Source organism: Acanthaster planci, linkage group LG04 (assembly GCF_054643075.1).
Source record: "Acanthaster planci isolate LZ-2023a linkage group LG04, COTS_SCS, whole genome shotgun sequence".
Lineage (NCBI taxonomy): Eukaryota > Metazoa > Echinodermata > Asteroidea > Valvatida > Acanthasteridae > Acanthaster > Acanthaster planci.
The window spans coordinates 21,108,756-21,124,919 of record NC_141780.1 but is presented as its reverse complement, the minus strand read 5'-3'; the positions used below and the strand labels follow the sequence as shown (position 1 = coordinate 21,124,919).

General features: G+C 40.8%; 2 protein-coding genes across 2 annotated transcripts; one reads left to right on the top strand and one right to left on the bottom strand.

Annotated features, from left to right (window-relative positions):
• Positions 1–1,336: 1,336 nt before the first annotated feature.
• On the bottom strand, positions 1,337–15,978 carry LOC110984408 (arylsulfatase I-like). The gene is made up of 12 exons (XM_022244604.2): positions 15,634–15,978; positions 14,574–14,796; positions 14,133–14,292; positions 13,542–13,654; positions 12,632–12,742; positions 12,306–12,428; positions 10,226–10,355; positions 9,530–9,727; positions 8,679–8,835; positions 8,001–8,152; positions 7,161–7,319; positions 1,337–6,819 (listed from the first exon to the last, which is right to left on the bottom strand). The coding sequence occupies exons 2-12, from the start codon at positions 14,718–14,720 to the stop codon at positions 6,662–6,664; spliced, it is 1,608 nt and encodes a 535-aa protein (XP_022100296.2). The 5' UTR covers positions 14,721–14,796; positions 15,634–15,978; the 3' UTR covers positions 1,337–6,661.
• On the top strand, positions 3,992–5,191 carry LOC110984413 (gastrin/cholecystokinin type B receptor-like). Its single transcript, XM_087135573.1, has one exon. The coding sequence runs from the start codon at positions 3,992–3,994 to the stop codon at positions 5,189–5,191; it is 1,200 nt and encodes a 399-aa protein (XP_086991699.1).
• Positions 15,979–16,164: the final 186 nt, after the last annotated feature.

Here is a 16,164-nt window from a genome sequence, read left to right as displayed (position 1 = left end):
TCTAACCTATTTCCGAAAAAATCGCTAGACAAATCAAGCATTTCGAAGATATTGGTGAAAATGTCCTGAGTGGATCTTGCCCTGACTCCCAGAAATTAAGCTCAGTTTACAAAATCTCATTTTTCATCCTGGGGGGCCACATATATTGGCTTTTAGTAAAATGTCCCTACAGTAATGGCCATTAATTTTAAGCCTGGTTTCCATATGAAAGTAACAGACGCCGACAGCACGCAAGGTGTCATGACGCAAATAGTCGTGGAAGAGACAGTGCGTGATCTCATTCTAGCATCTAAAAAATAAAAAAAACACGTCTGGAACTCGGAAAATGTTCGCAAAAAATACCTGATACCGCCTCTTGAAGCCAAATTGATACTCCAGTTTTCTGCATTTTGTTTACGATCAGCAATTGTGTTGACAATTGGGCTGTCAAACGTTAGTAATATAATAAGGAAATGTTCAACTTGGCCGACTGAGTTCTTCTAAGTGAGCGAGACAACACTGTACACCCATCATGCCAGCGTGCATGTTTGTATAGGCCTGCTCTGACTGCGCATCTTCGAAACCTGATCAGCGATGCTTTCTGAGTCTCTTTAAGTAGACATGGACGCAGCTTTCATCAGGAGGCTCTTGCCATTTGAAATAAAATCTTTCCCTTCTATTTTTGATTGTGTTTAACTACTGTTAAGACCAGGGGTCAATTTCATAGAGCTGCTTAAGCACAAAATTTGCTTTTAAGCGCGAGAAAACCTTACTTGATAAATGAGATAACCAGACCAAACTCCATGTAATGTATATTGTTGTAGGATTGTATTTAGCTGTTTTTTGGTTAGCATTACAATCAGATAGAGTTTGAGCTGATAACCTTTGTTTTTTAAGCAAAGTTTTTTCACACTTAAGCAAATTTTATGCTTAAGCAGCTCTTTGAAATTGGCCCCAGAACTGTATTATTTTGTAACAAGCCCCGTCTGTAAAGAGAGAAACAAAAGATTAAAATGCCAAAGTAAGTGTCACTTGATACGTATATAATTGTCCTACCATTTCTAGCCAGTTAATGTCTAAACCTATTCAAAGTATAAAGCGAACGCTGTGTGCCCTGATCAGGTGTATCCCAGATTTGATTGATTCAATTATTTTGAACAGCGCATGGTCGTCGTAAAAATATCAAAACTAATTGATGTTTCGTGCCAAGAAAAAGCCACGGTTGTGGATAAAGTTTATGTGATTAAATCAATTTGTCTTTGCATCAAATGTACTTTCGTTGTCAGTGGAAACGTGACCGTGCTTTAATTACGTTGAAAAACGACACCAGAAGAAGCAACAGTGAAGACTACATGGGTTTAAAAGCCAATAACAATTTAGCACATTTTATTAAAGAAACAGTAGACCTCACAGGAAGCAATTTTTGATCACGTTCCTCAAATCTGCTCTTAATAAACTGTGAGCTGTCGAATGGAATGGTTCTAGACTTTTTCATGTTTGGCGTGCGTCCAAAAACACCCCTCTTATGTTTTTGTTTTCAAAGTCATACTTAAACACTCTGAAATGTTTATTTACTAATTTAGACCGGTATTATTTTGTAATAAAAAAGTTCATCTGCACTTGCTTTGATTTTCACTCAAGCTTCCCAACTGAGGTGGTAACCTCGCTTTTATTTCAATAATGAACGCCAAATGAACAAATTTTATTACCATTCCAGTGTGGACTTAATATACAACTTGTGAATGCAGCTTAGAGAAGTTGCTGACTTACTGATGGGTATTAAAAAACTCTCTTGCTTTTTATAATTACGCCAAGTATAGGGTCTGTTTAAACATGGACTGGGGCTACAAGCCCCAAGCTGGACCAAGAGATGGCACAATTTCCTAACAACTGCACTTTGTTTGTTCACAAATGACTATGAAACGTACGTGTTACTGTCACATCGCTACCAACAAAATGTGCACTCCCGACCAACATGGCTCTTTTCAACCGATGAGGGGGTGCTTCTGCTTGAGGTGGATAACATGTTATACGCATTAATCATTCGCCTTGCATGCAGAGGTTTTAAAGCACTCTTGGATGAAACAAATTTTGATTCAAATGAAACAAATACTAAGAGTGTTCAGATATAATTTGATAACATGGAAAAGTTAAACATTGCTTAGAAAAAGGAGACATCAAATTATTTCGACGTGCCTGTCAAGATCTTCAGTGCGTTATTGGTCTACGTAAGGAACGTTTGTGAAATAATGGACCACAGAAGTATACAGGAGATGTCTTTTTTCTGCAGATGCGACAGATAATTATGATGTTGAATACAGATAACTAACTGGTGGTACTACTTCAATAACTGAACACCTATACAAAGATCTTTTTGAAGTAACACCAACCAGTCAAGTGCCAACTCCCTCTAGAGGGCCGTGTAACATTTTAGACTTTATTACAGAGAACCAGGACATCAGTCAAACGTACGCGTCCGTTTACGTTTTTGATAGTCTTAGGGGAAAAGTCCAAATTATTCATATACTTGTTACTCTTAGCAACGAACATCAATCGTGTTTGACATATCCAACTCAGAAATTCAACAATCAATTTTATCATTTCCTTCATATGCACCATACACCTGTGTCACAACTTTATGTGACAGTGTGATTTCGCCAATACATACTGAGGAATAATTCATGAATGGAGCTGTGTTTTACAAAGTCCGAACATTTTTCAGCATAGCCCACGTTTCAACAGTTAACCTGATCTGACTAACATTGAAGATGATCATAACGTTTACAATGAGTTTGATGCTGTAAAAAATAGAAGGGTAAGCATTCCTCTAGCAAAACTCCTTGACCTGAAACTTTATCTTGAAAGACATTTTTTGAAGAATTGAAACACGGTCTTTACTTGCCTAGAAAAATCACTGTAAGGGGAAAATTAACGTTTTACGACATATATATCTATCAAATTTGTTTTTGATAAACATAGTTATTTCCACAAGAGAACTGTCTATTATAACATCCTATAATTTCCGTTTCCAGAGGCAATTATAGAATAATATATAGCATAATTATGTCAACATATCTGCATGCGAGTGGCACTTGTGCGCGATTGTTTTTCGCCCACTTTGCGCATCTGCAACTGTGACGTACTTCACAAACTTCTTTGAAGGGTACTTGTGAACGGTCAACTTTAATAAGAGATTTGTACGGAGCTTGCTGATCGGACCTTAGGTGAATATCAAATAAGCTGTGAAAATTCCATCATGGAGCTTAGGAACCTTAAGGTTTTGGTGGTAATTTTACAAAGAATTCTTACCACTGAGCCGTTTATGATAAAAAAATGAAAACCGAATGTTTAATATTTGTCTTTTCGAGTCAAACGCTCAACTCATCAATAAAAGATGAAAAACCAACACCTTTCGCCTCACATTTCCGCAATCGATTCAAAACTTTTGCAACTGAAAAAAAAATCCATTTCCCAGAATATAAAAAGGATAATGGCCTGTGTGCTTAATAAAGGCCCGTGAAGACTGAATGTATAAAAAGACACAACTAATTTACAGGATGTATGATGAAGCATGCGCGGAGATCACGTTCCACACTGTAAATTATCAACACGATATTTTTGTTCCTAATAAACCAAAACTCTTCTACTTATGAGCTTTTAGGCTGGCTGGCAAATTGATTTAAATGCATCGCTCTCAGCGAGCCATCTCTCTTATCTGAGCGAGCCGTCTGCTTCTAGTTCTATACTGGGATTCTTACCGAAATGCTCGTACTACCTTACATCAGGCAAGATACCTTTTTGCTGCATGGAAAACTGAAAGAATTTGATTTAAAGAATAACTCTTATTGCTGTCAAAATGTGATACTGTGGCAAACTTATCAAGAATCGTCGGGTGACCCAACACGTCAACATTAACTTGAAGTCGATCGTGTAGTAGCGTACAGACCACCTCTGTCATTTTTAGCTAAGTCTGGTACTCCTCCTACACCCAAAAAGATCAACTGGTGCCGGAATGAATTCCACACAAACCTCCAGAGTACGGTGCATCGTCAGTGATAATGGTGCCCAGGTGAGTGAAGTCGCCGCCCATTTGGCCTACTCTGTGCTCGTGTTTGGCCTAGGCGTGTCGGGCAACTGCCTCATACTCTGCGTGTACTGGGGCAAAATCCGAAAGTCGACTACCGATGCTCTTATAAAGGCACTCGCCCTCGTCGATTTCATGGTATGCGTCCACCACCTGGTCTATGTGGTAGTGTGGTCCGTGTGTCTGGCCGGTGCGACAGTGTCAGGCCTCTGGATAAGCACCTTCGACTACGTGAACCGCGTATGGATTGGCACGAGTGTGCTCATCACGGGCTTGATTGCACTGGATCGCTATGACTCTGTTTGTCGTCCCCAACGCCGCTGGATGACAACCTCACGGACTAAGAAAGCTGTGGTGTGTGCCTTCATCACTGCGGCAGCCGGGCATGTCCCCATATACATCATCGAGGTAGTGGTTGGCGACACAGCTTCGTGGGGACCACATACGTTATCGTACGCGCTAAAGTACATGTACAGGTTCGTCGTATTTGTTACTGTAGTTGTAATAATATTAGTGTGTTACGCACAAGTGTTCTTGGCCATACGGCGACACGTAAGAGTTGCGCCATTGGCGGCATCGGAAAACACCGAGTCCACACAACGACAACCCTCGGTTATGACGAAGCAGACGCCGCTTTCAAATCATCACGTGCCTCAAATCGGCAACACGGATTTGGTTTCCAACCAAGAAACCGCTGCGGGTAGCACCGATGGTGTGGCCATCCCGAAGCCGGCACGCTGGCGGGAAACTGAGATCGCAGAAAAAGGACCGAAAGGGTCGGGCAACTGTCCGGGCGCTTCGGCAGCAGTGAGAGAGTGCCGTGCAGCGGTTCCAAGATCCCGTCGGCTGTTCTTCTGCAAGAGATGCTACTTGTCACCCCTACAGAGGAAGACGACCGCCATGCTATTCGTCACCAGCGTAGTGTTTGTCCTGTCCTGGCTACCGTACTGGATCACCGCGGTGTGCTGCTTCTTCGACGTGAAGCTGGCCATAGCGGAAGTATCCACAGAACTCTTCTATATCAATAACGTCGCCAATCCGGTCATTTATGGCGTCGCCAACCGACGGTTTAGGGAAGAGAGTAAACAGGTCCTACGTCGGGTGAGACGATGCTGGTCCAACGCTTGAAGCTACGAGAGAGCCTTTCTGTAGGTACGGATAGGTTGCTAAGCGTGGATCTTGCTTAAAGTAAAAGAAAAGTCAATGTTCATTTGCCTGTCAACAGCAAATTGGTTCCGTGTCAATTTTAATTGCGAACTGATCAAGGGAACAACAGGAACCAAGAAAGGACTGAGCCCGTCTGGTCGATGCTATCCTTGGAGAACATTTACGGAGAACACTGAGCCGGTTCTGTCGCAGGCATATACGCTGAGATCTGAGGCGGTCTGTCTTAGGCCCCTTCCGGTGAAAACTGAGCCGGTCTGTCACAGGCTATCCGCAGGGAGAACTGAGCCGGTCTGTCACAGGCCATAGGCCTACGCTGAGAATCGAGGTGGTCTGTGCAGGCCTCGTGCGCTGAGTACTGCGGCGGTTTGTCCCAAGTGGTGAAAAATGATCTCACTGATCTGTCCCAGGCCATCTACGGCGAAAATTCAGCCAGTCTGCCGCAGGCACATCGAATGAGACCACCAGACAGGGAAAAGCTATCCCACTTCCTCTAACTGTCTTGACTTGCCATTCCATGGTTTTGACACTCTCTTCAGTTAGCTTGTTAATCACAGACTGGCCTGACCATAACAAGACATTCCTGACGGGAAGCACAAACTCAAAACTCGACCTCTGCATTCCTCCGTATATTTCGCATTGTTTAATGTGGTTTGCATTAATTTTGCTGTAGCGTATAGCATGATAGGCTTAACCCAAAGCATACAGGCCACCTTGTGTCTGAAAGGTTATCATAAATGTTCACAGGGGAGGCAAGGCTTGATAATCGGGAGGCAAACAAATATTTTTTTTCTGAAAAGGAAGACTCTGTCGCCCACAGTTATCTTTATCCTTATTTGTTTTTACTAAAACTTTTTCGCTAAAATGCTGTATGAAAGGGGGAAATCATCTTTGTAACGCATTGATTTTGTTCACGACACAAACTGCATTAATCAGTGTATAATCTAGCTGCAAAGACAACTGGATGGCCTTATTTTGCCCAGTATGTAGCTAAACATTACGTCTCTTGAATGACTGATATTAAGCGAGGTTTCATTTAACTTGCTTACTCCGCGCTTTTTAACACTGAATGAATTACATTTTGCATTTTAGGATAAACGCAGTACTGCGTAGGCGTACTTTAAGAACAAAAGAATAGTTACATATTCGCAAATCAGAATTGTAAATTCCATTATATTCATGTTGCTGTATATTAAATGTTGCTTACTACATGTTTAATCACACCGGAACACATTTAATTTCAAACAGAAGTAAGTCTCTATTCATGCCATTTCACTGAGTGAAAGGAAATTTTAAACGGCATTTTACGACATACAGTGGAAACAGCTCAATGATGTATTCGAGTTGGAAGTTTTGTCATTTGATACAGATATTTCATAATGAAGTTATAATACTGTTTTCCTTAAACTCTGCAGCGACAAGAGCGTCAGCGCATCAAGCGTTTGGTCGCTCCCCCTCGGTCGTATCGACCCACGGGATCCAGTAACCCCCGTGCTGAGCTGGGTTTGCCTTTGGATCCGGTTTTTTGTTTCGTGCCGGTACCATGCTCGCCTTGTACTCATTCAGCCGCTTTGTCATCGACGCTACGATATCTGACATTGGAAAAGTTGAACGAGAAAAACATAATCCAAGCAGAAGTTAAATTCTTTCACAGAAAGGAAACAGCCTCCAGAGGGTTTGTGTGAGGTCAACTGTTTACTTTCCTCTCTGTATTTGTGACCTTTGATGCCATGCCGAATCGGATATAGTACGCGGCTACGGATCGCTTCAGCCGTAACCTTGCGATTGTGGGCAACCGTAGCCGTAGGCCCTATAGACAGTGATGCTCTTGTTGGACACTGCCTGACAACGATAACGTATTGAAAGGTTTTATGAGAAGTGTATTGACGTCGATGGAAACCATCTACTTATAGAAATACACTGGCACGGGTACCTTGATTCCAGGCGGCGATATTGTAGAACTCGCAAGGGTCGTTGGTGATATTGTAGAGACAGGTAGCCTCGGTTGGTTTGCAGTTCGTTGACGCGTTACTAGGCTTGGTGAGGCAGTTTACAACGTCTGCCCCGGCTGGCGGGGGAGGTGGCTTGTAGTCTGTGCCCAAGAAGAACATTATATACGTTTTAGACCACCTGAGAATTATTTATGTGTGCCGAAATATTCATTACATTACCGTTGGCGTTGAGGTACATAATTTGGCTGACATCATTTGGCTGGAATCATTGCCAGGGGGAAGTTTATTTTTAAAACTCAGTTTTGTTCACTAGTGGCTTCGAACCAGCCAGGCGACTCAAGCAAGCACAGATATTAATAGCATGAGACGTCTTTTCTGGCTAGAGGTGTTGTTCGAATGCCACACAATTTTTTCTGTTAATGGTAAAATAGTTCTTTTACAAATTAAACCAAAAAATGAAACGACATTGCGTAACTGCAAAATCTCAGCAGCAGAAAATGACTCGGGACTCTAAGCATGTCAAAAGAATAAAGCCACAGATTTTATACCACCCCTGACATGAAAATCTCAGTATGTGATATAGTCAATTCCATCCACTATACTAATTCAGTTGAAGTGTGATCCATTTTCCAGAAACTTTAAACTTAGAACCCGTCAGTATCGGTGCGTTGGCAGCAATCGCTAGGTTCGATCAGTAACCATTTCTCAACCACTGTCTAGTCCATTTGTCTGGTAACCTGCATGAAATACATCCCGGATATCAGGCAAAATTGACCATGGTTATGGAAAACAGTCGCTGATTGCATCAGTGCCCCACTTACGCGGCGGGAGTCCTTCAGGCTCGTACCAGCCGGACCATTTGCCGCCCTCTATGTCACCGTTGATAATTTTCATGTCGCCCATTCGCAAAGCGGATACCTTGGATTGTGTATTGATGTTCAGCAGGATCTCCAATCGAGGAGAGGCCCTGCCCCTAAGTTGTTGGTCAAAACAAAGAGAGAATCATTTAATGCTAGAACAAACAAACAGACAACCCTACAATCCAACAAACAAAAAACCCAGTGGGCAGCTCCATGTGAATATGGTTAGGTTCCACTTCGTAAACACCTTGAAATTCGCATGTAAACTTTATATTGAGGACTATCAGAGATTTTTAAAATAGTTTTTCTACTGGATAATAATCAAATGAAGTCTGCAGTACATTGTCATTATTTTCACTGATTTACAACCAGTAAGTACTTGTTGTTACGATTCAGTCCAGGAAAAGGACACATCTGGTCCAAAAGCTTGGCTCCATCATTCTCACATCCGTAAAGTGCTGTACGCAGTTACCTTTTCTTTGTACAATTTACAATAATACCCTTCAAAAATGAAGTGAAGTCCGTAAAGTGCTGTAGGCAGTTACCTTTTCTTTGTACAATTTACAATAATACCCTTCAAAAATGAAATAACATTGAGCACTTCTAGCTCCACGAATAAAAAGCCCCTTTTTTACATACTCTGATAAAGTTGGCCATACGTCGAAGCCGTCAATGTTTTTCAGAGCTCTAGCGTCCCCGCCCGCCAATCCGTAGATTGTCGGCAGCCAATCGCAAACGTGCAGTAGGTCACGTGATATGCGTCCCGGTTTCTTAAGTAAATTACTGTGCACAAACGCTACCCCGACACCAGGAAAAAGAACACAAATTGATTACAATTCTCTTTCTCCCTCAATGTTGAAAATGTCAAGGCAGACACGGATTAACCAGAGGACATACATGACACAGATAATTATTAACGAGGAAATAAATCTCTAACTGCGTCGTCCTGGTTAATAATTTATTCCCATGAAGACCTTAATCTAGCTCCAAATTTTCTTCATGAGGCCCCTCTCTTGCTTAGGTATTGGTGAACATGTACAAAAACTGTTCCTTTTTTCTTTTGACTTTTACTTCACTTGTGTTATTCAAACTGGAGTCATTTTGGTTTAAATTCAAACTTTACAACTGTAAGAGGAAGACTTCAATCGGGTAAATGTTCTTATTATAAAAAGCATGAACCTTCCTCTTGTGGGTCCTTGACGACCGTATACCCCTGGCACTATAGTTGGTTTAATTTTGTTCCCTCATAGGAATATTCAATGAGTGTGGTAAAATAATCGTCCAACTTCTCGCTACCCTCAACCCCCCAGGAAATTACACCTCTCAGAGGCCCGATATGGTCCCCACTATGAGCTAACCACAAGTATTGACCATACATTCCCTCACTATTAGGAAATTACTAAATGCATCCAATCGGCTCCCGACACCCTCTTCCCGGAGAACCACTTTAACCCTCCTCGGGAGGTAGTTATTACCTCCACTGCACTTACCTGAGCCCCTGACACCCCCCTCCCACAGAGACAGCTTGGTTCCTCTCAGGGGATAGTTGTTGGCGTGATTGAAGTCAAAACCATGGGCGGGGCCGCCGTTGTCGGTGGAGAAAATGATAACAGAGTTGTTGAAGAGGCCTGCCTGCTTCAAAGCTCGAGTCACATTGCCAACCGATTCATCCATTACAGCAACCATGGCTAAAAGGGAAGAAAGATTTACTGAAAAAGCTTTTCTATTTGTGATAAAGATAAAACCTATGTTCAGGTTTTAAATTAGCGTCATTTTATATGATATTTAAAACAATCGTAGGCATAGGGATTACACTATACGTAGACTATATAGTACCATTTAAGCTGTTTAATTTCCCGTGCTGCTTCTTAATATTTAAATGTTAATTTAAACCACTCAAAAATAAACGAACTGGAATATTTTTTTCTGAACATGGTCAAAACATTAAAAAAGACTATCCGCCTTTTTTCGAGCGCTTCAAATCTCACAAGTCTGACTATAAAGTAATTGTAAATCAGTTGCCAAACCAAGTTGCTCAATTTTTTCTTCACCAACTTTTTCCTCAAGAACGTAAGCTCTCTCCTTCTGCTCCGGCTCTTTTTTCCGTTGGTAGGCCTATTCTGGCTTGATCATCTTAACATCTCTTGTCAAAGTCTGGACATTTTTAGAACCCCTATACCCTGTACCTGCAAACATCCTACGGTTCTCATCGGTAATATTGGGGAAGCGATCGTAGTATTCCTTCGGCGCCTGTAAGGCGTGTTCCCGGTCATTGGCGCTATGCACGGCTTGGTGAGCAAAATATAAAAACAAGGGCTGTTGGTTGGAAATAGAGAAGGGGAATCAATTCAATCATTATGGCTGGCCATCAATGCAAAATCCAAGGAGAAATTCACAAAAATGTTAAAGAACTCTTACATTGCTAGTGTATGCACAAAATAACAAGAACTAAATGAAAATTCATGCACCTTGGTGTGTAACACTAAGGAATTAACCATGCACTTTAAGGCGAAACCTTTGACCCACCAAGCGTGAACTTTTGGTAATAAAATGCAAAATGGTAGGTAACAACAAAAAAGGTCTATGAGGGACCACGCACTGATTGCCTTATATTCCAAGTGCAACCCTTTTCCTGGATCCATTTAGGCAAATCTGTCATTTCAGATGCTTAAGTCGGGAAATCGGGCCATACTCATCCTGCGTTGTAACATACACACCCGACCCGACCACCCACTTACAGTGAAATACCAACATTCGGAACGAGGCAGTCATACAATATCGTATTATGTAATATGGGTACGACGCTTATAAAATAGGCTCAAGTCGACCGCATGTTGAAATGGGTATGTTTTTTCTCAAATAAAACAATCTGCAGGGCTAAAATTTTGTTTCAGAAATTAACCTTTCAAATTCTACTTTTTAAACAAGAAACAGACTGAAAATACAGAAGAGATGAAAAATACACCCTCTAGGATTCAAACGACGGACATCATCCTTAAAACCAATCCTGTCCCTTACCCACTACAATACGCAGGTGAACATGACCAGACTCCTTTTTTCTTTTAACATGACCACGACTCATCATGACAATGCTGTTAAGGTATTACGTAATTCTGGTGCCTATTATAATGTGTTACCGGCACACTTCGTACAGTGGCATTTTGTTTTAATAGCCTCGTTTAATAGCGGTGGGTAGTCGGATCGGGTGACATCATTACTGTAACGCTCCAGCGTACCGTGTTTATTATGAACTACTCAATCTCTATTACATTCACAGGTTGGCCGGAGGTGTGGTTTCTGCTGAGTCAGCTAGCCTACATGTTAATAAGAGGGATTAGGTAACTAACTAAACTGAGATGATTGCACCACAAAGTTGTAATAAGAGTGTGAAGTTTGCAAAACCTTAACTACAGTGAAACAGGCACAAAAGGAATTTTGTTCTATAAAAGGGGTTGGATTTTAGGTTTTAGGTACATATGATGCAAAATGCATGCATTTAGAATAACATCTGGGAAGTAATGAAAGGTAAGTGTCTAAAAGATTATCTGTTATATAAGGTATACATGAATTATCATTGTTATAGTCATTATGAAAAGAGTTAAAACTGAAGTAAAACTGGAATAAATAGGCTAAATGCGAATTTAAAAAATAACACAAATACAATAGAAATATAAAATACAATAGTTATATAATAAAAAATACATACGTGAATAAGTAAATAAATTATAAAATATAAAAATAAGTCATATGAAATATAAAAAATATTATGAAATAAAAATAAATAGAAGGAATATGTACAAACATGATCAACACATTGAAATATCAGTGAAATGAAAAGGGTGTTCTACTTCAAATGAAAATCTGTAATTGCCACCGAAAATGAAACAGAAAATATGGGCGCCGTAAATCAAAACTTTTGGAGAAAACATTAACCTATAGAACGTCTAAGTGCTGAACTATTAAGAGCGTTTCTTTAAGCTGTAATAATTCAGTGTCAACTGTGATTTCTGTATGTGTCTATTAGGTAAGTTTTTTTAGGATGTACAGTTGACGGAACGTACAAATAATTATTGTAAATACGTAGAAAGAATGTGCAGTCAACTGAAGGTTCTTGAAAAAAATCGACACACATTTCGAAATTTGTGTCCTTGTGGAGACATTGCTTTATTCACTTTTCTGAACAAAGTGGACGCCCCAAGAGCGGTTAAACTAATGTTCTTGCAGTATATCTCCAAGTACCAGTTACTTATTTTCCAATTCACCAACCTTCGATTTGTCATGCGCAGAAATGACTTCTTCAGCGCGCTGGGTAAAAAGCTCAGTCGAATACTGTCCGTAGACAGACTTAAACACAGAACCATTCATGTGAAAGTCGATACCACTGTAAATCTGACAATGAACGAGGGAACAATTATTTTTACAAATCTGCAGATTTTCAGCAAGGATGTGAGATACTAATTTACACTTACGTAAACCATTGCAGTTTTCTCATTATAGGCCTGTTGTACAAATTTAATTTCTGGATGACAGGACATAAAATAACGAGTAATTAAACTTACTATCAAAAATGAGAACATTTTTTTTTCTAATACCTCTGTGTCGAAGTGGGTCCAATAGTCCCCTTTACCGTTGTAGTAGCCGAAGGTCGTATCGAATCCCCGATGAGACGGGGTGTATGCCTCTTCAAAGAAGCCCAAATGCCACTGAACAAACCGGCCAAACATTTCCAACAATAATCATTAATTTGATCCACATGACTGATGCTATAAGCTTTGAGAAAAAACTTTCTGCTGAATTTAATTGTTTTTTATGACAATGAATGAATTGTTATTCATTCTTCACCCATTGTAACATTGTTTTGTTTGGTTGGTCCTCCTTAGAGGCCCTTCATCAAATTTTCTTTTCACACTGCAAAAACTGTGTTTAGTGATCAAAAACTCTTACAACCACCTTTTCCCAAACAGTTTATACACTTTGATGCTAAACGTGTTTATAGTTACGATGGATAGTATTTTTTAGCCACTGCAAATAAGGGATTGGACATCGAATGTTTAGTATCTATATGTATTGACAAAGTGATAGCAAGATTTTGTTCTATTCCCAAACACAGTTTTTGAGTGTATTCTTTGAGAAGGCTATACACGTGCCGAAATAAATATGTAAATGAATATGCAAAGAATCTTGTGTACTGGTCGGTAATATTTCAGCCTTACAGGTTTTGCTGTGTGATGCTCTTATACAAGGAGACAGTACTGAAGTAAATCAGTTTCTTCTAAAAGCTTCTGTGTTCACGAAAACGAAACTAACGCCCATATAAGGTTACCTTTATTGACACAGAGACAAAAGAAGCATTTCGTACTGCAAAATGATTACTCAAGTTACACCCAAGATGGAAGGACCAGCCTGTAATCTAAACGATCAACTTCCTTAAATCTCTTTGATATTTTATTTCTAGAAGTTTATTTTCTATGTCCGTTGCATCTTTAAGGGTCATTTACCCACCTTCCCGACCATGTGGGTGCGATATCCCCGCTGTTTCAACAACTGAGGCAGAATTGTCTCGTCAAGTGACAATCCCCAAGGTTGTGGCCCAAGGATAACAGAGCTCCACATACCTAGGTTACAAGAAATATGTATGGCACAAGTGAAGGAGTAGTTTGGACATGGGGGCAGCATATATCCCATCCTGAGGTGCGGTTAACCATGAAAACGAGTTTCAATATGATAAGAAATGTACGAAAGGTTGTAGTGCCATCAACGTAATTTGGGATTGAGATTGTTTGTATGATATATGTATTTTTTCCAAGCCATACATCTTCAAGTTTGGTTTATATCTCATAAACACGAACTTATATAAATATATCTTTTCCAAAAGTATTTGCATATTTCATATGTACGAACTGGAGAATATTATCTTGAACAAACGAATTTTGGCAAACAGGGCAGTTTTAACGTTGGAAAAAAAGGTCCACCAAACAAGTTGAGTAACCAATTTTGATCCACTGGTTACCGGTTATCGCCAGAGATCAATTTTGTTGTTTAATGCAAATGAAAATTCCAGGGCCAATGTAAGAAACGGACTGTAGGTCTTACCTGTGTGAATTGGGTATTTCCCCGTCATAAGAGCGCTTCGAGTCGGCGTGCAGATGGGCAAGACGTAGTAATTGGACAGCAACACGCCACTGTAGGCCAACTCATCCAGATGCGGGGTTGGGATCTGGTAGGAGCCGTGAAAACTGACATCATTCCAGCCCTGAAGGAAAAAAAACAAACCCGAATATTATTCAAGCTAAGATGAACAACCTTGCGATAGAGCAAGGCTTTGCTGATCCGGCAAAAGTTCACAGGGTATGAACAACATGTATTTTTGTGTGTGCAAGAACATATAAAACACCAACAGTCCATAAGAATCGCTCTCGAAGTCTTCGAATTCTCGACGGGTATGTCGCCTGTCCCTACCTTCCAAGCTGAAACTTGGTGGATTTTCGTTTATGTCGCGGTTAATATGCACTTCGAGCGGTAGGCGATGCTTACCAAATCATCTGCAAGGATGAAGATGATGTGGGGCGGTGTCTGGTTCTTAGAGGAATCTGTCTCATTCTTGTCGGCTTTTGAAGAGACGCGATGCACAGCTACGATTGCCAGAGTTGTAAGAAGAAGGGTGCTTGTTGAAGAAAACATTGCGGAGGTGAAGTGTTCAAAATCAGCTTGCTGGCACTTGATGCGATGTTTAGAGCACGTCCTCAGCAAATGGACACTATGCAAATGTTCAGGTTAGATTGACCCAGAATTCAGGTTTTATTTGGCCTATATCCGTACTGAATTTCTGATTCGTCAAAAAGTAGCCATGAGAGGGTCGGCGTAGCCAAAAGGGGTCATGTTTACCCAAAATTACCCCAAAGTGTGTCATATTTATCTTGAAAAGTCTCATTTTGACATACCCATAGAAAAAAGCCAAAAAGAACCTGGATTCTTCTTGGTTAATCCAACCTAAAGATGTTTTTATTGTTAGCAGTGACAAACGAACAAATACTCAAAAGTAATAAGAGGTGATTTTGTTTCATTGTGCAAGTTGAACAGCGATACATGCAGGGGCAAATTAATTCAATAAAGTAGGTGAGAATGATGTGGAATGACCGTTGCTTTCGACAGTTCGAATTCGTGATACAAACTTAATTTCTTCATGACCTTGTAACCCTGGTCGGGCATCCCGATTAACCCCAGATCGTTTGTCGGGAAGTGAACGTCGGAACGGAAGAAATCGAACACGCTGTATGTAGCACACCAGTCATGACCCGACTTGACCTCGCGTATTATTAAGTCATGGTGATTGCGCGCTTCTCGGCTTCCCTTGTGCCTTCACTCGTGACGCGTATAATGGACAATGGAGCGTGGTATATTTTGTCGATGATTCCGCCATCGGCCAACTGCATTTTCTAAGTTAAAGCTGAATTCAGGTTTATGCAGGAATGGCCGATTGCGCAGAGTGATTGGACAATGCAATCATGCAGTTGAGCCGATCGAGTCATAGGCCTAATGGGCTCTTTTGGTCCAAAATTATAAAGCACAGACTCGGAAGGTGTGCACTACTTACAATTGAGCTTCGACAGGCCAGTGCTGTTCGATATACTCGACTGGGGGTAATTCACGGCCTGCGATATAGGCCTGGTCACAAGTTCTGTCCTTCGTGAGTGACAATATACAGTATGTCTTCTCGTTGTCGCGGTCATGAGACTGGTTCCATGATAGTAGTTTCCATACATAAATGCCCTCGATCAGGTACACAACCACAGTGAAGCACTGATGACATCTGCAAACAATAAACTGTCAAAGTTCTGATGGATTTGACATAGAAATATGATCTGGGTTCCATAAATATAGTGCACGTGATTGTGTGCAAGGTAGGAATGCCTAGTTGTGATACGCACGGTGATCAGGTCAAACTACATGTGTGAAATTGGTCTGATTGCGCCCGCTAAATCACGTGACCTGGTATCAACCCCCATGTATGTTTAGTGTTGTTTGAAAGCAATACAGCCAGGTTACGATATAGTATCCAGCACATCAGTAGTTTGAGTACGGTACCTACCCAGCGTCGGCTTCATTTTTTGGTAAATGACACTTA

Bases quoted from the DNA above. Each gene is read 5' to 3' on its own strand.
- LOC110984413 (XM_087135573.1), top strand. From the start codon at position 3,992: ATGAATTCCACACAAACCTCCAGAGTACGGTGCATCGTCAGTGATAAT.
- LOC110984408 (XM_022244604.2), bottom strand. From the start codon at position 14,720: ATGTTTTCTTCAACAAGCACCCTTCTTCTTACAACTCTGGCAATCGTA. The intron at 10,356-12,305 runs GTTGGTGAATTG...TCCAACCAACAG, and splicing joins CTGCGCATGACAAATCGAAG to CCCTTGTTTTTATATTTTGC. The intron at 7,320-8,000 runs GTAAGTGGGGCA...TCTTGGGCACAG, and splicing joins GCCTGAAGGACTCCCGCCGC to ACTACAAGCCACCTCCCCCG.